General features: G+C 48.0%; 1 protein-coding gene across 1 annotated transcript in view; it reads right to left on the bottom strand.

The window, feature by feature from the left end:
- Window positions 1–23,613, bottom strand: part of megf10 (multiple EGF-like-domains 10) — a gene marked incomplete at both ends in the record, with an annotated part of 79,291 nt that overhangs the window by 37,793 nt on the left and 17,885 nt on the right. Inside the window, 3 exons of the mRNA XM_083641156.1 lie at window positions 9,873–10,009; window positions 11,483–11,603; window positions 13,675–13,921. Of these exons, the coding sequence (XP_083497282.1) occupies window positions 9,873–10,009; window positions 11,483–11,603; window positions 13,675–13,921 (505 nt within the window). The remainder of the gene's footprint in view (window positions 1–9,872; window positions 10,010–11,482; window positions 11,604–13,674; window positions 13,922–23,613) is intronic.

Genomic DNA, 23,613 nt, shown 5'->3' with positions numbered 1-23,613 from the left:
TGGGACCTTTAAGTAAAAGTAACAATGCCATAATGGAAAAATACAACCTATTCACCTTATTCACCACGCCCACTTTTTCTCTCTTCCGCGTTAGATGCAATTGTATTTGTTCTTCCGGTTCAGTGCTACAGTAGTTGGCGGCCAATTTCAAAACAAAACGTCACTATGAATGAAGTTTCGCAACATTCAGAAGCTACACTGCGGCCAATTTCAGTTACAGTACATGTCGACGTCGACAGTGTTTTCTCACTGCCAGTAGTAGCTAGCTGGGTCGACAGATACTGGCTAGTCCGACTGGTCACACAGCCAGCGCTCTCAGACCTCGCCGCTCGTTAAATATTTCCAAATAGCCGTTATTCTGATAAACTGGTCACATATTTGGAATGTTACGTTCTCATCCGAAAAAATATTAAAACTTTAAAACGGTTTTTTTTTTTTTGCTTGAAAACAGCTTTTTGGCAAGTCTAAAAATGTCTACGGTAGGCGTAATCTACTTCCGTGTCCAAAACGGAAAGACGATTACAAAATGACGTCATGCAGAAGCGTTCTTGTATAGGCAAATAATAAGGTGAATACTAGTTCTGCATTCAAAAGTTGACTTCAGCATTATTGCAATGCACATTGTAATTCACATGCTTGTTTCATACACACATGCTGCTGGCTAAAGTCAAAAGGCTGCAGTTGTGGTTACACTGCTGCCTCGGCAGCACAGTCATCACTGCAACACAGAGGTTTAGCTAATGCGGCTAACTGCTAAGCAAAAGAAGCGACTTTCAAACAAACAACCTGATGGTCCCCATTATCTTTCCCTTGATTACATACTGTACTCTGTACAGCATACCGACCGCAACCGCACAATCAAGCTATTTGTGTCAGCTGTCAGAAACACCCCGCTCTGACCCTGTCATTTTAGGGGGAGCGAGAAGGAGGTAAGGAAAATTAAACTTAATTGATTTTTATCGCTGATTGAAAATCTTTGAGGAACGTATTGTACACTGGGTAGTTGGTGCTGTTTCTCCCACGGCTGTAACACAAATTCTATACGTTTTCTCATCATTAAAGGTCAAAGATCATCACAACTGCTCCTTACATTCATTTAAAGCCAATCCATTACAAGTGATTCTCAACCGTTTTCATATCAAGGACCCCAATTTAATTAGAAGCCAGGGTTCCTACACCTTTTTAAACATCACATTAGAAGCCAGGGTTCCTACACCTTCTTAAACATCACATCAGAAGCCAGGGTTCCTACACCTTCTTAAACATCACATCAGAAGCCAGGGTTCCTACACCTTCTTAAACATCACATCATAAGCCAGGGTTCCTACACCTTCTTAAACATCACATCAGAAGCCAGGGTTCCTACACCTTCTTAAACATCACATCAGAAGCCAGGGTTCCTACACCTTTTTAAACATCACATTAGAAGCCAGGGTTCCTACACCTTCTTAAACATCACATCAGAAGCCAGGGTTCCTACACCTTCTTAAACATCACATTAGAAGCCAGGGTTCCTACACCTTCTTAAACATCACAGTAGAAGCCAGGGTTCCTACACCTTCTTAAACATCACATCAGAAGCCAGGGTTCCTACACCTTCTTAAACATCACATCAGAAGCCAGGGTTCCTACACCTTCTTAAACATCACATTAGAAGCCAGGGTTCCTACACCTTTTTAAACATCACATTAGAAGCCAGGGTTCCTACACCTTCTTAAACATCACATTAGAAGCCAGGGTTCCTACACCTTCTTAAACATCACATCAGAAGCCAGGGTTCCTACACCTTCTTAAACATCACAGTAGAAGCCAGGGTTCCCACACCTTTTTAAACATCACATCAGAAGCCAGGGTTCCTACACCTTCTTAAACATCACATCAGAAGCCAGGGTTCCTACACCTTCTTAAACATCACAGTAGAAGCCAGGGTTCCTACACCTTCTGAAACATCACATCAGAAGCCAGGGTTCCTACACCTTCTTAAACATCACATTAGAAGCCAGGGTTCCCACACCTTCTTAAACATCACATCAGAAGCCAGGGTTCCTACACCTTCTTAAACATCACATTAGAAGCCAGGGTTCCTACACCTTCTTAAACATCACATCAGAAGCCAGGGTTCCTACACCTTCTTAAACATCACAGTAGAAGCCAGGGTTCCTACACCTTCTTAAACATCACATCAGAAGCCAGGGTTCCTACACCTTCTTAAACATCACATTAGAAGCCAGGGTTCCTACACCTTCTTAAACATCACATCAGAAGCCAGGGTTCCTACACCTTCTTAAACATCACAGTAGAAGCCAGGATTCCTACACCTTCTTAAACATCACATTAGAAGCCAGGGTTCCTACACCTTCTTAAACATCACATCAGAAGCCAGGGTTCCTACACCTTCTTAAACATCACATTAGAAGCCAGGGTTCCTACACCTTCTTAAACATCACATCAGAAGCCAGGGTTCCTACACCTTCTTAAACATCACATCAGAAGCCAGGGTTCCTACACCTTCTTAAACATCACAGTAGAAGCCAGGGTTCCTACACCTTCTGAAACATCACATCAGAAGCCAGGGTTCCTACACCTTCTTAAACATCACATCAGAAGCCAGGGTTCCTACACCTTCTTAAACATCACATCAGAAGCCAGGGTTCCTACACCTTCTTAAACATCACATTAGAAGCCAGGGTTCCCACACCTTCTAATTCTAGTTACTGCTTGCTTGCCACTCTTAAACCTGCATCATTCGACTGCGAATCCCCCATGTACACATGTGTGTGGCGTACTTTGACGAGGCAGGTGGCCACTGGCGTGTCCAGGCCATTTTGACTGGGGTGGCCCAGATGGGGTACAGACTCAAGCAAGGATGGCACTGAGTGCGGCATTTAGGAAGGATGTAGAACGTTTTTCCTCACCAAAATGTTGCCTAAATTTGGAGCGTTACTTAGCCCCACCCCCTTCCCAACCAGCTAGCATGACATGGTCGATAGCAATGGATGCCGTAGGTCTTCTAGTTTGATATATCAGTATCTTCACTCCAGAGCCGTGTAGATAGAAGAGTCCCGACATCTCCATTCACTCCAATGGACCAGTTTTTTACTCTCAAGAGTTCCAGGAAGTAAGGTCCTGGATTAAGCAGCACTGTCGAGTTGCAGCAAAATAGACAGTTTTGTGTTGTGTTTTGTGTTGTGCTCAAACATTCTAAAAGATCATACTCGGATCAAAACAACATGCATGGCAAATATCAGCATAATTAAAATATGACGAGCGTAGATCAAAGAAGAGACACGAGATACACAGGGGAGGCAGATGACACACACAGAGTGCTGTATGAGATTAAAGTGAGTATGCCAGTTTGAACAGGTGGGTTTTGAGGTGGGATTTGAATGTGGTGATGGAGTCAGACTGTCGGATGTGTGGGGGCAAGGAGTTCCAGAGTCTGGGTGAAGAGCAGCTGAAGGCCATGAGGCGGGAGGGGGGGGGGGCAGTCAGGAGGCCAGAGCGGAGAGAGTGGGAAGGGGTGTATTCCTGGAGGAGGTCAGAGAGGTACTGTAGGTGGGGGCTAGGTTGTGCAGGGCTTTGTAAGAGAGCAGAAGGTTTTTGAAAGTCAATCCGGTAGTGAACGGGGAGCCAGTGGAGTTGAATGAGGACAGGGGTGATGTGGTCAGAGGATTTAGTGATGATCCGGGCAGCTGAGTTCTGAATGATTTGGAGTCTGTTGAGCAGTTCGGTGGGTCGGCCAGAGAGAAGAGAGTCGCAGTAATCAATGCGAGAGGGGACACCTGCGTGGACGAGGACTTGGGTGCTGTGTTGGGACAGGGATGGGCCCAGTCTGGAGATGTTGCGGATGTGGAAGAAAGCAGACAACAGATGGGCCGCAGCGGTGGAGAAACGCGGGTTGAGAGAGTGCCATATAAACCTGCTGCTGCTGCTGCCCCCTGCTGCTTTCCTGGGTAACAAAAACACGTGTACTAGTGGGACTTTTGATGTAAAAAAAAAGGTATAAGACAAATTCCTCGAGTGTAATCTTGCATACTGTGGCAATAAAAGTGATTCTGATTCCGATTACATTATTGGTAAGTTATAACATTATTGGCTTTTATTACATTAACTCATTGAGTGCCAAGGACGAGTATGTTCGTCAATTCGTTTAGTAACGTAGAGTGCCAAGGACGAGTATGTTCGTCAATTGCGTTTTTTGACGGTGGGACGTGGATCAAAGCCAGATCCATCTCCTGTGAAAGTATGGTGGATGTTGAATGTGTAAAAGCTATTTTAGGGACCTATTAGGTGGCGACAGTGCTCTCCAGATTAGAGAAAGGCGAGGAAAAAAGAGAGAAGAAGTCATGTGGAAACGCAAATCGCATCGATATGCATGAAGCATAACGTTAGCTGTGCCTGTGAACAGCAGTCAATCTGCTGCCACAATTGAGCCCCTCCGTCTCCGCTGCGATAGCCCCTCCATATGATTTAGTTGCAGACACCAGCGTCTTTCTGAAAAGTTACATTATTCTCAGTTGGGAGGCGGCGACAGGCTGTGAAAAAGCGGGGTGCAGCGCACTTTTCAGTGCAGAGCAAACGCAGAGCAAACGCACTCGCAGCAGAGCCCCAGAGACACTCCCACGGAGGAGGAGGAGGGGGGTGGGGCACGCAGGGCACTACAGCATACAACCATTGACAGTAAACACAGACCCAGGCAGCAGGCTCGATGCACAGAGACAGGCAAACAAGCTAGAATATCTGATGCCCAGTGCCCACCAGCAGTAAATCAAGACCAGCAAGAAGGTGTAGGGTCTGCGCACGCAGGGGCCAGCGCTGCTGGTTGCAGCTAAAAAATATTATTTGGCCAAACAAAATTCCTTTGTTTTCACTGTTTTATTGAAGGAAATTATTTTTGAGGTGTCATTACATCAGAAAATATTAACTTCAGAGTCAATGATGTGCTTGAAATGCTTCCTTTCACAAAAGGCTGAATATCTCAGATTCTAAATTGAAACGTGTGTTTTTGCTGAAATCAACCTATCTTCTCCGGCTGATAACTAAAGAACGGAAAATGATATCAATAAACTTTTTTTTGCAGATGATAGAAGAGAGTCTCATCGTTCTTTGTGCGTGTTCGATGTTTACATAGTAATATCACACAATATTCTGTGGGCCTCGAGAAATCACTGAAAACGCTCTGAAACTCTGGCACTGGGAGCGTCCGTTCTCCAAAAGTGGCTGGCACTCAATGAGTTAAGAATGGGAAAATGATGATGTCATTGGCAGTTATTACATTAGTAATTACATTCTTGGCCCCTAATAAGGCTATGAATACTGTCAGACTATTCAATGGATGATGGGCGACGGAGTTTGGGCAAGAAACACTCCTTTGGCTCCTAAACGCAGAAGAACAAACGCAGAGGTCCCGTTACGGCCTTCCAGTGGGTAAAGGGTGTGGCACAGTGAGCTTCCCTCAAGCCCTTATTTACTCATCAAAGCAGATTGGAAGGAGCTATTCCTGACTCTCGGCTGGTCAGGCTAAGTATATGGTGCGCGCTCTCTGATATTTCACTAATTATATGGACTCTGCCCCGCTCTGCTCTGCCCGGCGCACGCACACACACACGCACACACACACACACACACACACACACACACACACACACACACACACACACACACACACACGCACACACGCACGCACACACACACACACACACACACACACACACTGCCCGGCGCACGCACACACACACACACACACACACACACACACACACACACACACACACACACACACACACACACGCACACACACACACACTGCCCGGCGTACGCACACACACACGCACACACACAAACACACACACACACACACACACACTGCCCGGCGTACGCACACACACACGCACACACACACACACACACACACACACTGCCCGGCGCACGCACACACACACACACACACACACACACACACACACACACACACACACACACACACACACACACACACACACACACACACACTGCCCGGGGACTTGTCTGTGAAAACACCGACCAAAGCTTCCTGCTTGTGTTTTCTCTAAGACGGCGTGGAGGGGAGATGGAGAGTTGTGTGTGTGTATGTGTGTGTGTGTGTGTGTGTGTGTGTGTGTGTGTGCGTGCGTGTGTGTGTGCGTGTGTGTGCGTGTGTGTGTTTAATTCTCAAACTGGTCTGTTTTTTTTCCTGATGGCATTTTGAGAACAGATGGCCATTTTACTTCTGACTTTTCAAGGTTTAAATGGTGCATTTGAGCTGCTTATGCTATGCTGACATTGGGATTGATGATAATTAATATGCTACTCTTAATATGCTCAATTAAAAATAGCAAGTCAAAGCATAGAGTGCTAAAGTCACACCCTCTTCCACGCTCAGCATACACACCAAGGGATTTCATCCACCATTTTTTTCCCCCATCTACATTTCGTAAAATGCTTATAAAATAGTTTTACTTGGTCAAACCAAGCGAATCAGCTATATATATATATATATATATATATATATATATATATATATATATATATTAAAACGATTTTTTTAAATACATTTTTTATTCTATGTTTCTAATTTTATTCTGAACATGGACGAGGGCGTGACTTTGGCACTCTGTAGTAATCTCATCCAAAATGAATTGAATCTATCAGCAGGGCTGTGAGTACACACGCACACACACACACACACCACACACACACACACACACACACACACACACACACACACACACACACACACACACACACACACACACACAAGCTCCAGTCCCAAGTCAGTCTCAAGTCTTGAGGCATTAGTCTCAAGTCAAGTCTCAAGACTAAAGTGAGAACAAATCAAGAAGTCCAGTATCAATTTAATATATTAAAGGAGAACTTACCTCCAAAACACTTTTTTTCAGCTTTTAACCAATATATATGACTTTGGGGGTGATGTGTGAAGAATTCTGGTCAGAATTTCCACATTTGACACCAAACTGTTGCCATTTTACCATTTGTATCATTTTTCAGCAGCATACCTGGCATAAGCGCCCTCTTAGGGTCAAAGACTGCTTTTTTTTTTCTTTCTCAAATGAATGGGAGATTAGGAACACTTTGACGTCACAGTGTTCCCAAAGACTATGGGATTTCAAGATAATTACTCCCCTACCCCCCCTGTACCCTTTCGGCTCCTCAGAACTCCAAGCCTATTCCTATTGAAGTTTGCTCTTAAAATACTGAACCAAACGTCGTCAAAGTTGGCACATGTCTTAATTATAGTTAGTTTCCCGCTGAATGTGTCATTACTTTATTGATATCTTACCTGGATAAGCTCGAATGATGATGTTTATATTATCAGTCCGAGTTGGAAGCACTGTCTCCAGCCCAGCCAGGCGGGAGCGGGCGGGAGAGAGTCGTACTGTAACCTCATGCACTAGCACCAAGCTCCGGGCGCGCGCGCAGCAGCAGCAGCAGCAGCAGCAGCAGCAGCAGCAGCAGCAGCAGCAGCTCTGTGCTCAGAGCACAGAGAGCACAGTCTGACATTTCCGCGGCTATCAGTCCGACTTCAGAAGCACTTCTCTCGGCCAGTCTGCTCTCTCATGCACCCGCGGGGGCGCGCAGCAGCAGCAGCACACAGCAGCAGTGAGAGGCGGGGGCTTTCAACAGTCTGACATTTCAGCAAACAAATCTCGTCGCAGTTTAGCGGACATGTAAAATATAACGCTATACTACGACGTGACAATGTGACAAAGCTTCTCTAAACATATCGGCTAATATAATATCATCACTGTGTACAAGCAACGCCAACTTTTATGGAAATCAAGTCAGCAGAGCAGAGCGACTGGCTCTGTCTGTGTGTGTGTGCTGCTCGGGGGGATTCGCATGGGAACAGTGTGAGGAGGAGAAGAGCTCTCCCCAAGCCCCAAAACGCAAATTAAAAACGGATTTCATTGGGCGGTTTATCTCTAGTTAGACGAGGGAATTACGTGGAGAAATCTCGCATTGTGTTACCCCAGAGCGAGAGGTTTGTCCTCACTGTGTGCTGTGTGCTGCGAGCAGCGAGGCTCTTAACGTAAGTTTAGACAAGCCACATGCAAGCCACGCACACACACATGGGACAAAATGGGACAAAAATAATTAAATTTCTAGTTCGCCACTGAATGGCCAAATTGATATAACTATCAACCATTTCAGGATTTTCTGTTTCCATACAGGCCACCAGCGTTGGCTAATTGTTGATATTTATAAAGATATCGCCCCTCTCAAATAAATTATTTTTGAGGCAGTAGGCAAACTGTAATGGCGTCGATTTCCGAAAAAAAATCTTGACTTAACACAGCCAAAGAGTCTAGTATAGACAAGAGTATATGTCATTTCTTGTTTTTTTCCATAGGTATTTTCAAATCACTGTTCTAATACATATCTAGGGGGTAAGTCCTCCTTTAAAGAGAAGTAAATATCCAGGACTTTTCAATGCAATACTTGGTAAGAGCATCATCAGTTCGATTCCTATAATCAGTTCCAACTCCAGACAAATCCAGAAAACCAAATTGAAATTCAGTCGTCCGCTGGAACAAAATGTCATGACTTTCAATCCAAGTCATTTGCACAAACGCACAAGATCTCAAGTCAAGACTTCAGAAAAGCTTTTCAAGTCATCAAAGCACAAGTCACCAGAACCCAAGTCAAGTCAAGTCCCGTCTTCTCTTCGTGCAACAAGTCCAATCTCCAGCCATTCAAATTGTGACGAGTCTGCACTGTCTGTCATGCCATGTCATATCATTTGGTGTCTTGACCGCACAAGGGCAGAGCGGTGCATAATACAGTTTCCCCCCAAAGGACTTCCAGCCGACATGTTTGTGTGTTCAACACCGCTGAGCGCTTTGGTCCAACGCACCGTATTGAGCCACTTCAGTAGCTGGGCCACACCACCTTCTGCCAGCTGGAAGTGGCTCATCATGGATACGGCCTTGTTTTGAGTCCGCTGGTGTTTTCATTAGATGTGGACATAATCCTCCAGTCAGATGTGGGTTAGTGATGTTATCCAGGATTAATAGTCTGTTCCAGTCTGCCAGCCTCTGCCCATGCACTACTGACAGGATGGCATGGGCAGAGGCTGGCACTGCCAGCCTGTCAGTAGTGCATGGGCAGAGGCCGGCACTACTGACAGGATGGCACTACCAGCCTCTGCCCATGCACTACTGACAGGATGGCACTACCAGCCTCTGCCCATGCACTACTGACAGGTTGGCACTGCCAGCCTCTGCCCATGCACTACTGACAGGATGGCACTACCAGCCTCTGCCCATGCACTACTGACAGGTTGGCACTGCCAGCCTCTGCCCATGCACTACTGACCGGATGGCACTACCAGCCTCTGCCCATGCACTACTGACAGGTTGGCACTACCAGCCTCTGCCCATGCACTACTGACAGGTTGGCACTACCAGCCTCTGCCCATGCAGTAGGGCTGGGCGATATGGCCTCTAAAGAATATCTGAATATTTTTCGGCTATATCGCGATACACGATATATATATTTCTCGATATTTTGAAATCTCTCATAAATGCTCGATTTAACCCTTCAGGGTTCATACACATTTTGACCAATGGATTTCCATGACTTTTCCATGACTTTAAACCAAATTTCCATGACCAAACATTTTGTAAAGTCTCAATGTATAAATGAAAGAGTCAGTGAGTAAAAATAAACACTTTAAGACCGTGAACCGCGTTAACGCGGTTCGCGGCCTTAAAGGGATACGCACACAAACGCTGCCTCAGGTATCAATGGGTTAAAAGCACCAGCTCTCTGGAAACAATAGCCGCACTTGATGTCTAAAAGCAGCCAGAGGTACTGCACAGTGTTGGTCTTACCGTTCTCCGGTGTACCCAGGGCTGCAGAGACATTGTCCGCTAGACGAGACACAAATGCCTTCGTTGTGACATTGACATTCCTGGGAACAATTTCGTCCAAAACGTCCCTCTGGACACGGCTGGCCACACACTGTACCCTACACAGCAACAACAAGAGTGTTCAAACTGAAGGTGACTAGTATTTCTACTTGGATTCTTTCTGTTCACGTGTGGCTTCTGTAGACAAAAAAAACAATCAACTGCATTCAATACAATAATGACAAAGTGCTTTGACAAACATCATACTGTCAAAGTAAGTCAGGGAATAAAGCAGATAAGAACGTATGAATAGAAGGTAAACAACAACAACAACAACAACAACAACAACAACAATATAATAGGAAAAATAATAGAAGCCCTATTCATTTTCCCATTTTATTGTTTTTTTATTATAGGACAACAAGGCATCACATACTGTATGTCACTGTCACATGTGTTTGTGTGAGTGTGTGTGCGTGCGTGTGTGTGCGTGTGTGCGTGCGTGCGTGCGTGTGCGTGTGTGTGTGTGTGCGTGCGTGTGTGTGTGTGCGTGCGTGTGCGTGTGTACGTGCGTGTGTGTGTGTGCGTGCGTGTGTGTGTGTGTGCGTGCGTGTGTGTGTGCGTGCGTGTGTGCGTGCGTGTGTGTGTGTGCGTGCGTGTGTGTGTGCGTGCGTGTGTGTGTGTGCGTGCGTGTGTGTGTGTGCGTGCGTGTGTGTGTGCGTGCGTGTGCGTGTGTACGCGCGCGTGCGTGTGTGCGTGCGTGTGTGCGTGCGTGCGTGCGTGTGTGTGTACGCGCGCGCGCGTGCGTGTGTGTGCGTGTGTGTGTACGCGTGCGTGTGTGTGTGCATGGCCGTAACTAGCTATGAGGACGGGGAGGTCCGGACCTCCCCTAATATTTCAGATTTTTTAGCAACAACCAAGAAAGTAAGTGTCTAGTCTGTCTCTTAAGTAATGTTACCTGTGTGACACGTTGGGATGCTACTGGCTAATCATGCATGATGCCAATTGCCAAGCTCCCGAAGTCAGGTATGCAGGTGGCTATATGCATGGTTTCAGTTTCATGACCCAATAAGTAACAAAAAGAGGTGGTGTAAAGTTAAAAACAACATAATATATTTTATTTTATTTTTCAATCGTTCCTATCAGGAATAAATAAATGTCCCTCTGTATGTTTTTTTTTATTATCGATGATGACTTTGTGTGTTGTGTACGGCTTGGGTTGTGTACCTGTGTTTGTAGGTGTCATTTTGATATGAATTTGGCTAAAACAGTTTGTGTTTGTTAGTTACAATTATGTTGACAGGAGAGCTGAGCAGGTGGTGACATGAAAGAGAATATACTGAATAATGACATCACAACAGTATAATCCTAATGTTGATTTAAAATGATATATTACTCTAAATATGGCTAAAAAAGGGGAAAAAAAAACTCAAATTTTTTTGCGCCTCCCCTTGCTGGACCTCCCCTATTTCGGAACCCTGGTTACGGCCCTGTGTGTGTGTGTGTGTGTGCGTGTGTGTGCGTGTGTGCGTGTGTGCGTGCGTGTGTGTGTGTGTGCGTGTGTGTGTGTGTGCGTGTGTGTGTGTGTGTACCATCCACCCCGCAGGACAGGAGCACTCTCCGGTGATGTGGTGACACACTCCTCCGTTCTGACAGGGGCACCTCTCCTCACACTGCTGCCCGTGCTTCCCTGGTGGACACAGGTCCTCGCAGCTGGGAGCACAAACAACACAGCCATTTAGCATTTAGCCACCTTCCATTTTTGGAGGTGATACTTGAAAGTTTCCTTTATTGGAAGTTGCACTAAATAATTGAGAATTTGAGAGAGCATAACATAGAGGTAAGCCCAATTTATGCTTCGTCTGCCGACACTTTTGAAACGGTCGCCGACAGAAATGAGGACTTGAGTCGACACTTTTAAGTGTCGGCGAGCAGTGTCTGCTACCTGGTGAAATGTCTAGTGTCGCTGACTACGTCATAGTATCGCGCAAGTCTGATTGGCTATATAGACGGCACGCGCTTGACTTCCTTGTTTTGGTTTTCACTCGATTGAAATGAATGAACGTGTCTCCGCTATTTTTATCAAGCTGTCCTTGATGTATGACTTCGTGAAAATCACAAAGAACATTGTGCATTTCCCAGAGAGAGAGGAGGTGAGCTGTGTGGTTGTGTGTCGTTTATATGCGGCTGCAGCCAAGTACGTTACATCTTGCCTCCGAGGTGGTTTCACTGTGCATTCCATTCCCCCTCTTCTCTTGCCTGTCAGCATTTAATAGCGTTCGAGTGTCACGTGACCGTTGAACAGAGGCGAACGTTCACTGAAGTATAAATGCAACACCATGAGCGACACTTTCTTTTTCGTCTGCGACCATGTGCTGAGTGACACTTTCTAAAAAGTATAAATTAAGCTTTAGTCTTGGAGAAATTCTGGGACAAACAAATATTTTTGTCATGAAAATATGCAAATGTATAGGTATTATATAGCGTCACAACATACTGGCTCAAAATATACTTATTGGTGGAAGAAACAGTGGCTATGTTTGCTCCAGTTAAGGTCAGTGTTGGGGGTAACTCATTACAAAACTAACATATTACATGTAATACATTACTGTTAGCAGTAACTCAGTAATATAACTTATCACTTATAGGATTTCAGTAATATTATACAAGTTACTTTGTCAAGTAACACAAGTTACAAATTGAGTTACTTTTTTTAATGAAAGCACATATTTAAAAAACGATATAATCATTTCCTAATCAAATTGTGTGTTTTTATGCAAATAACCACTATAGATGACAATAACAAAGGCAAAGGATTATATTTAGAATTTTGGACGGTTTAAACTTTACACTGACTTCAAGACGGTTGAAATTCTTTTTCGGGATGGTTCCGGGGCGGCGGGTTCATTCTGCTACTGCCGTTATTTTGGTGAAAGTAATGCAAAAGTAGTGTAATAAGTAACAAGTTACTCTACACAGACAGTAATTTTGTAAAGTAACTTATTACTTTGAAATGAAAGTAATTAGTAATATGTAGAAAGTAAGTAACTTTCCCAACACTGGTTAACGTTTGATACCCAGAGATTGAGTGTCTGTGTTCATTTCTTAACCGGTCTCTTCTGTAACGTGGTTTTAGGGTTTAGCTTGTATGGAAACGTCTAAACTCGGCAAGAACAACCTGGGTGCTCCGACCCAGAATCGAGAGCGCGGCCTATCAATTTGAGAGCATGATTTATTGATTTCATGTTCAGATTTTGGCTTTCCCTCAAACCCCGCCCTCACACTCAAACCCCGCCCTCACACTCAAACCCCGCCCTCACACTCAAATAGCCTGTGCCAGAGCCGTATAATAGAAGAGTTCTGACATCTCCATTCACTCCAATGGACCAGTTTTTTTCCAGGAAGTAGAAAGTGGAACTCTTCAGTAAAAAAAGCAGCACTGTCGAGTTGCATCAAAATAGACAGTGTTGTACTTTGAAAGGGTTTTTCATCCCTTGAAATGAATCAAATTGTACATTATCTGCTTTATTTTAGCATGCAAAAGTAGCGCGAGACCCATTCCTGGCTGTTCATTGGCTAATGATTCTTGCATTTTGGTCCTCCGCTGACGCCACTCTCTTACTAGAGGACACTAGCCTGTGCTATTTGCAGCGCTGTCAGCGCAGCGTAAGAACATCTGGGTGAATCTACCTACCTACTCATTGTAAAGCGCTTTGGGTAAAAGCGCTAGCCTATATAAATGCAGGCCATTTACCATTTAGAAAACCAACGCGCTCCGACTTACAAAGCCCCGGTGTATCCTGGCGAGCAGGTGCACTCTCCAGTCACGTGGTGGCACTGGGCGCCGTTCTGGCACTGGCACTTCTGTTGGCACGCGTTGCCGTAGTCGTGGGCGTGGCACTGGGCCTCGCAGCGCCAGCCCCTGTAGCCGGGCGGGCAGATGCAGGCGCCGGTGATGGGGTTACAGAGAGCACCGTTCTGACACTGACACCGGCTGCTGCAGTGAGGACCCCAGTGGGTACTGTCACATGCTGAGAGGAGAGGAGAGGAGAGGAGAGGAGAGGAGAGGAGAGGAGAGGAGAGGAGAGGAGAGGAGAGGAGAGGAGAGGAGAGGAAAGAGAGTTGTTGTTTAGTTCATCCCCCCAGACCCATCACACTCCCCCCCCCCAGACCCATCACACCCCCCCCCCCCAGACCCATCACACTCCCCCCCCCCAGACCTGTCACACTCCCCCCCCAGACCTGTCACACTCCCCCCCCAGACCTGTCACACTCCCCCCCCAGACCCGTCACACTCCCCCCCCAGACCTGTCACACTCCCCCCCCCAGACCCGTCACACTCCCCCCCCAGACCCGTCACACTCCCCCCCCAGACCCGTCACACTCCCCCCCCAGACCCGTCACACTCCCGCCCCTTCCAGACCCGTCACACTCCCCCCCCCCAGACCCGTCACACTCCCCCCCTTCCAGACCCGTCACACTCCCCCCCTTCCAGACCTGTCACACTCCCCCCCCAGACCTGTCACACTCCCCCCCCGTTCCAGACCCGTCATACTCCGCCCCCTTCCAGAGCCGTCATACTCTGCCCCCTTCCAGACCCGTCACACCCCCCCCCCTTCCAGACCCGTCACACCCCCCCCCCTTCCAGACCCGTCACACTCCCCCCCCCAGACCCGTCACACTCCCCCCCCTTCCAGACCCGTCACACTCCCCCCCCCCAGACCCGTCACACTCCCCCCCTTCCAGACCCGTCACACTCCCCCCCCTTCCAGACCCGTCACACTCCCCCCCCCAGACCCGTCGCACCCCCCCCCCTTCCAGACCCGTCGCACTCCCCCCTTCCAGACCCGTCACACTCCCCCCCCCAGACCCGTCACACTCCCCCCCTTCCAGACCCGTCACACTCCCCCCCCCCCAGACCCGTCGCACCCCCCCCCCTTCCAGACCCGTCGCACTCCCCCCTTCCAGACCCGTCGCACCCCCCCCCCTTCCAGACCCGTCGCACCCCCCCCCCTTCCAGACCCGTCGCACTCCCCCCTTCCAGACCCGTCGCACCCCCCCCCCTTCCAGACCCGTCGCACTCCCCCCTTCCAGACCCGTCACACTCCCCCCCCCTTCCAGACCCGTCACACTCCCCCCCCCTTCCAGACCCGTCACACTCCCCCCCCTTCCAGACCCGTCACACTCCCCCCCCCTTCCAGACCCGTCGCACTCCCCCCTTCCAGACCCGTCACACTCCCCCCCCAGACCCGTCACACTCCCCCCCCTTCCAGACCCGTCACACTCCCCCCCCTTCCAGACCCGTCGCACTCCCCCCTTCCAGACCCGTCACACTCCCCCCCCTTCCAGACCCGTCACACTCCCCCCCCTTCCAGACCCGTCGCACTCCCCCCTTCCAGACCCGTCACACTCCCCCCCCAGACCTGTCACACTCCCCCCTTCCAGACCCGTCACACTCCCCCCTTCCAGACCCGTCACACTCCCCCCCCTTCCAGACCCGTCACACTCCCCCCCCTTCCAGACCCGTCGCACTCCCCCCTTCCAGACCCGTCACACTCCCCCCCCTTCCAGACCCGTCGCACTCCCCCCCTTCCAGACCCGTCACACTCCCCCCCCCCAGACCCGTCGCACCCCCCCCCCCTTCCAGACCCGTCGCACTCCCCCCCCCCCAGACCCGTCGCACTCCCCCCCCCTTCCAGACCCGTCACACTCCCCCCCCTTCCAGACCCGTCACACTCCCCCCCCTTCCAGACCCGTCACACTCCCCCCCCTTCCAGACCCGTCACACTCCCCCCCCTTCCAGACCCGTCACACTCCCCCCCCTTCCAGACCCGTCACACTCCCCCCCCTTCCAGACCCGTCACACTCCCCCCCCTTCCAGACCCGTCACACTCCCCCCCCTTCCAGACCCGTCACACTCCCCCCCCTTCCAGACCCGTCACACTCCCCCCCCTTCCAGACCCGTCACACTCCCCCCCCTTCCAGACCCATCACACTCCCCCCCCAGACCCGTCACACTCCCCCCCCCTTCCAGACCCGTCACACTCCCCCCCCTTCCAGACCCATCACACTCCCCCCCTTCCAGACCCATCACACTCCCCCCCCAGACCCGTCACACTCCCCCCCCCCTTCCAGACCCGTCACACTCCCCCCCCTTCCAGACCCATCACACTCCCCCCCCCTTTCAGACCCGTCACACTCCCCCCCCCCTTCCAGACCCGTCACACTCCCCCCCCCCTTCCAGACCCGTCACACTCCCCCCCCCTCCAGACCCGTCACACTCCGTCACAATTTTGGAGCAAATAAAACAAAACAAACAAAAAGAGTACTGTAATCCCTTAAAGTAATTTTTTTAACACAATAACTGTATTCGCAATACCACCAATTTAAACTGTAAATGTAATGGAATACAGTTACATTTTGTATGTTAAATACTGTATATGTATTCTGTTACTGTATGTTAAATACTGTATATGTATTCTGTTACTGTATGTTAAATACTGTATATGTATTCTGTTACTCCCCAAACCTGAACTGCTGCGAGGGAGCACCACACCATCAATCACCTTAACTCGCTCCAACAAACGTAAACTTTAGCGGCTGAAACCGAAGCCTGTGCCTCATCACCACTGACATGAAAAACACATGAGCCTAAAGGCAGGTGTAGAGTCTGTGCCTCATCACCACTGACATGAAAAACACATGAGCCTAAAGGCAGGTGTAGAGTCTGTGCCTCATCACCACTGACATGAAAAACACATGAGCCTAAAGGCAGGTGTAGAGTCTGTGCCTCATCACCACTGACATGAAAAACACATGAGCTTAAAGGCAGGTGTAGAGTCTGTGCCTCATCACCACTGACATGACAAACACATGAGCTTAAAGGCAGGTGTAGAGTCTGTGCCTCATCACCACTGACATGAAAAACACATGAGCTTAAAGGCAGGTGTAGAGTCCGTGCCTCATCACCACTGACATGAAAAACACATGAGCTTAAAGGCAGGTGTAGAGTCTGTGCCTCATCACCACTGACATGAAAAACACATGAGCTTAAAGGCAGGTGTAGAGTCTGTGCCTCATCACCACTGACATGAAAAACACATGAGCCTAAAGGCAGGTGTAGAGTCTGTGCCTCATCACCACTGACATGAAAAACACATGAGCTTAAAGGCAGGTGTAGAGTCTGTGCCTCATCACCACTGACATGAAAAACACATGAGCTTAAAGGCAGGTGTAGAGTCTGTGCCTCATCACCACTGACATGAAAAACACATGAGCCTAAAGGCAGGTGTAGAGTCTGTGCCTCATCACCACTGACATGACAAACACATGAGCTTAAAGGCAGGTGTAGAGTCTGTGCCTCATCACCACTGACATGAAAAACACATGAGCTTAAAGGCAGGTGTAGAGTCTGTGCCTCATCACCACTGACATGAAAAACACATGAGCTTAAAGGCAGGTGTAGAGTCTGTGCCTCATCACCACTGACATGAAAAACACATGAGCCTAAAGGCAGGTGTAGAGTCTGTGCCTCATCACCACTGACATGACAAACACATGAGCTTAAAGGCAGGTGTAGAGTCTGTGCCTCATCACCACTGACATGAAAAACACATGAGCTTAAAGGCAGGTGTAGAGTCTGTGCCTCATCACCACTGACATGAAAAACACATGAGCTTAAAGGCAGGTGTAGAGTCTGTGCCTCATCACCACTGACATGAAAAACACATGAGCCTAAAGGCAGGTGTAGAGTCTGTGCCTCATCACCACTGACATGAAAAACACATGAGCTTAAAGGCAGGTGTAGAGTCTGTGCCTCATCACCACTGACATGAAAAACACATGAGCCTAAAGGCAGGTGTAGAGTCTGTGCCTCATCACCACTGACATGAAAAACACATGAGCTTAAAGGCAGGTGTAGAGTCTGTGCCTCATCACCACTGACATGAAAAACACATGAGCTTAAAGGCAGGTGTAGAGTCTGTGCCTCATCACCACTGACATGACAAACACATGAGCCTAAAGGCAGGCGTAGAGTCAATTATTTGAGGGCATGGTGCGCTGCGACCTTAACCCGCGTCATTAACCTTCTGCCGTGGGATTTCGACCACATTGGGACCACACCTCCTACACACAGCTCTACCGATGCCATGGTGGCTCCCTCCTCATCACATGTGGCTCCTCATCACATGCCCCTGTGACCACAGTCCACTGGTAAACTGAAGGAGAGCGCGTCGTACCACATGTTTATTCTAGATGTGCTTTTCATCTGAAGAGAACACGTAAAGACGCCTGGCAATGACGAGGGGGGAAAGATGAGGGAGTCCAGAAAGGTTTACGGCTGTCAGACCTTTCATTACAGCACTCTACGTCATGGAGGTCTATATAAAGTTTGGGGGACGAAAGTGAGAGTTTTTTGCGCTACAGTACAAAGAAATGCTCGGGCAGAAAATGAAAGTTCAGACAAGGACGTCCGCTGACTTACATATATAGTACATTAAAGCCACTTTGAGATATGGACTCTGGGTTATCTCAGGGTAGCACTAGCACAGGGTATAGAGACACTGCATGTAATAGGCCACGCCCATCACGGGGGAAGAGCTCTGTTCACTTCCACACACCAGCGTCATTTTCCTTGAATGAAACATAGCTAAAAGCTGTTGTGTGGTGGGGCTGCGCGGAAAACAAATGTAAAAAAATCGCCAGTTAAAGTTTTTTTGTACTCCTGCGCAAAACAAGGAAGCCATTGAGAATTGGCGAGAAGAAAAATGTGGATACGCAACCATCCACGTGACATAGGAGAACGCCAGGATTGGACAGGAGTTTGTGTTTTCCCCCGTCTTTGGGCGTGGTTTCTGAATGATGACGCGTTACGCAGTGTCTCTATTCTCAGGGCAGCCCTGGGAATGACCTGGAGTTAACCCTTTCAGACATGAGAATGACCTGGAGTTAACCCTTTCAGACATGAGAATGACCTGGAGTTAACCCTTTCAGACATGAGAATGACCTGGAGTTAACCCTTTCAGACATGAGGCATTGTTGCTTTCCCACGTGTGGAACACCTCCGGGGTAGAGCGGAGGTGGGGCGAGTTGGGGCACGACGTACAGTAGTGTGCTGCGGGGTGTATGCGAAAGTCGAGACAGACTTTTAATACAGTTTTTCAATGTAAACTACATCAAAGATATACTGTAGAAAGCAATTCTCCACTCCATAAAAAAAAACATCAATAAGGCGTTTATTCTGGCAGCAGGTGCAGATATCCTACCTAGCGATGTCCAATACTGGGAAGCAGGACGACCCTCGCGTCCAAAAATGCTCTATTTTGAAGCTGGTGTGGTGCACGGAGTTTTGCAGAAATAGAGCCTTTCAATCAAGCAACACGTCGCCTGCTGGCTGACACACGGAGCAGGTTAGGTCACATGACTCGGCCTGTTGACTGACACACGGAGCAGGTTAGGTCACATGACTCAGCCTGTTGGCTGACACATGGAGCAGGTTAGGTCACATGACTCAGCCTGTTGACTGACACACGGAGCAGGTTAGGTCACATGACTCGGCCTGTTGGCTGACACACGGAGCAGGTTAGGTCACATGACTCGGCCTGTTGACTGACACATGGAGCAGGTTAGGTCACATGACTCAGCCTGTTGACTGACACACGGAGCAGGTTAGGTCACATGACTCAGCCTGTTGGCTGACACACGGAGCAGGTTAGGTCACATGACTCAGCCTGTTGACTGACACACAGAGCAGGTTAAGTCACATGACTCAGCCTGTAGGCTGACACATGGAGCAGGTTAGGTCACATGACTCAGCCTGTTGACTGACACACAGAGCAGGTTAAGTCACATGACTCAGCCTGTAGGCTGACACATGGAGCAGGTTAGGTCACATGACTCAGCCTGTAGGCTGACACATGGAGCAGGTTAGGTCACATGACTCAGCCTGTTGGCTGACACATGGAGCAGGTTAGGTCACATGACTCAGCCTGCTGGCTGACACATGGAGCAGGTTAGGTCACATGACTCGGCCTGTTGGCTGACACATGGAGCAGGTTAAGTCACATGACTCAGCCTGTAGGCTGACACATGGAGCAGGTTAGGTCACATGACTCGGCCTGTTGACTGACACACAGAGCAGGTTAAGTCACATGACTCAGCCTGTAGGCTGACACATGGAGCAGGTTAGGTCACATGACTCGGCCTGTTGGCTGACACATGGAGCAGGTTAGGTCACATGACTCAGCCTGTTGACTGACACACGGAGCAGGTTAGGTCACATGACTCAGCCTGATGGCTGACACATGGAGCAGGTTAGGTCACATGACTCAGCCTGTTGGCTGACACATGGAGCAGGTTAGGTCACATGACTCAGCCTGATGGCTGACACATGGAGCAGGTTAGGTCACATGACTCAGCCTGTTGGCTGACACATGGAGCAGGTTAGGTCACATGACTCAGCCTGTAGGCTGACACACGGAGCAGGTTAGGTCACCTGACTCAGCCTGTAGGCTGACACACGGAGCAGGTTAGGTCACCTGACTCAGCCTGTTGACTGACACACGGAGCAGGTTAGGTCACATGACTCAGCCTGTTGGCTGACACATGGAGCAGGTTAGGTCACATGACTCAGCCTGTTGGCTGACACATGGAGCAGGTTAGGTCACATGACTCAGCCTGTTGGCTGACACATGGAGCAGGTTAGGTCACATGACTCAGCCTGTTGGCTGACACATGGAGCAGGTTAGGTCACATGACTCAGCCTGATGGCTGACACATGGAGCAGGTTAGGTCACATGACTCAGCCTGATGGCTGACACACGGAGCAGGTTAGGTCACATGACTCAGCCTGATGGCTGACACATGGAGCAGGTTAGGTCACATGACTCAGCCTGATGGCTGACACACGGAGCAGGTTCGAGCTTCATTTGGAAAAACTGAAACTGCATGATGTTTGCTCACTCGCTCATTCACATGGACTTCTGTCATAAATATATTCTATTGATATAATAATAATCTGTATCACTGGCTTTCTGTCTCTCTCTCACAGGCTCTGTGGAGCCTCTGTGCAGAGGCGGGGGCAGACACACGCACAAGCTCAGCATCATCAGTGATGTCACACACACACAAGCTCAGCATCATCAGTGATGTCACTTGAGCAATTGTGATGTTTTGTGATGCGAAGTTGAGCAATTGGAGCAGGCGAGGCCATGCTGCGGGTGAGTCCACAGCTTGGTGAGCTGCAGGGCGAGCCTAGGAATCGAGCGTTCATATTTCATTATGTAGTTTAGTTTTGTATTTCTACAATGATGTTGTATTATTACAATTATGTATTTCTCTGGATTTGAACATTGTTGGAAACATTTGGGTGGTACACATCTAAAACATACAGTAACATAGGCCTACTCGTTTTGAGATACTTGTGGCAATGTGGCAATGTTACATATTGTGGCTTTAATAAGTTGTTTTGGGGGTCTAAGGCCAATGACGGTCAGACTTTCAAATACTGTCGACCTACTAAGTTCTCATTATGCTAGGCTAACTTGGTGTTCTTGGTTTTATACAGTAGCTGATGTTAGAGATGTGACCCAGTTGCTGAGAACAATGTTAGAAAGTTGACGCTTTCAGCCTGGATCCAAAACCATTCAGTTTAAACCCCAAGTCATCCCACTTTAGGCTTTCAGAGCTTCACCTAGGAAAAAACCATTCCTGTCTCACATGTGCTGTGGCATCAGGCAAGACCGCCCTCTGTGGCTAAACGTGTAATTGCAGCTCTGATTAGAGCATGTTTGGACTGATGCTGTAATTATATGTGCTTCTGTATGTGTATGTATGTGTGCAATATGGAGTCTGTGTTTACTATAGTTGTTATTGTTAATACTGTTGCTACTGGGCACCCCGGTCCCTCTCTTTCTCTCTCTCTCTTTCCCTCCCTCCCTCCCCTCCGAGGGCGGAGTTGTTTGTTGGAGAGATTAAACCAATGCGAAAGTACCCAAAAAAAATCAATTCTTCAAATGTCCACTTGAGACCGGCTGCAAACGGGAGTCATTCCCTATTCATTCCCATGTTAAAATGGCCGACTTTACAGCAGAAATAATACGACGGAGGCTCGGTCCTTCGCGCAGCCGACGCGGGTTCGAATCTGACCCGAGGTCCTTTGCTGCATGTCATCCCCTCTCTCTCTCCCCACCTTTCCTGTCTGCCTACTGTCCTATCAAAATAAAGGAAAAACGCCCCAAAAAAGGATATATAGTATAAACACATCACACACAAAATAATTCAATTACACTACTTATGTTCTACGTGTAACCTCTAACATACTGTTAACATAGGCCTACGTCGTTTACAAATGTATAAAATGTTAAATAAAATACATTTTGTTCAATGAGATTTTTTTTACGCAGATTTTACAATAACACATTATAGAGGTGCACAATACCGTGACACCGTGGTATTTTTGCCTAAGGTTATATACCATCAAAATCTCATACCGGCCCATCCCTAATAACTAATTTCACCTTTCATAACCAGACGTTTTGTAAAATGCTTATATATTCTGATTCAGCTATAGGCTATTTAGAAACAGGAGCGTGTGGTAAAATTACTATTCTAACATAATAAAAACCAATAAACTAGAATTTAAAAAGTATACATGATTTATTTACAAAAACAAAAGTCTACTGGGCCCAGGCTCAGCCCCCTCCTCCTGTCTTGTCTTAGCCTGGCTTTGTTCACAGCATAGACAGAACATAGGCAGAGCTGAACCTTGAGGCAGGCTCAAGCTGAACTGACGCTTAACCGGTCACACCAGGAGCAGTCCCGTTTCCCCAGCGACTTGCTCGGTGTGCCTTGAACCCGCCCACAACTCCCATTGAATTCATGCCTGGCAGCTTCAAGCTTCACGCGTCACGCCTGGAAAATAGGACTGGATCCTGAACAATCGCCTCAGCGCGGCTTCGGTGTGGCTTCAGCGTGGCGTGGCTTTGGCGTGTGGCCACTTAGGGAACTGACCCAGAATCACACCATTCAGACCTCTATCAAGCCTCTCACAGGAAGTCCTAGATTAGAGTAGTTTACTGCAGATAGCACCCCCTAGGTCTGTAGGGAGGTATTGCAACAACTCTACATTCTCACCACAAGAGACCATAACATTTCACTCGGACCAAACAAAACAAAACCAAACCAACAAACCAACAAACAAACAAACAAACAGAACAAACATTGAAATATTGTTTTGTTTTGGAATGAGTGATATGGTCTCTCCTGATTCTAAATATAGCTGAATCTCGATTTGACCAAGCAAAACTATTTTTATACGCATCTTATGAAACGTCTAGTGAAAAACCAATGGCAGATGAAATCCCTTAGGATGTAACCCGGAAAAGAGGAAGAAAACCCGGAAAACTTTGGCACTCTGTATCATCAATCTCCAAGCATGCAGAGTAAGATTGTCATCTCCTACAGTTTACTAACCTTTATCAAACCCAGGAGCTGCCGAGATGCTTTTAACAGGCTCTTGACCCCCCCCCTCTACATTAGCCTCCTTCACTGTAAGCAGATGAAAACAGTGCTCCTGCCTCTCCTCAGGGCAGCCCTGCTCTGTGTGAGCAGGCCAGCAGACAAAGAGAGGCACGCAGACACACATGTGAAGCCACTCTGGCATCCTGGGTATCTTTGTGAAACTTGACCTAGATTAGGCCCCGACTCCAGAAGCTTTGGGTGC

Source organism: Poromitra crassiceps, assembly GCF_964638095.1.
Source record: "Poromitra crassiceps genome assembly, chromosome: 8".
In the NCBI taxonomy this organism is placed as follows: domain Eukaryota; kingdom Metazoa; phylum Chordata; class Actinopteri; order Beryciformes; family Melamphaidae; genus Poromitra; species Poromitra crassiceps.
Note: the sequence above shows the minus strand (reverse complement) of the source record. Positions and strands in the feature narration are given on the sequence as shown.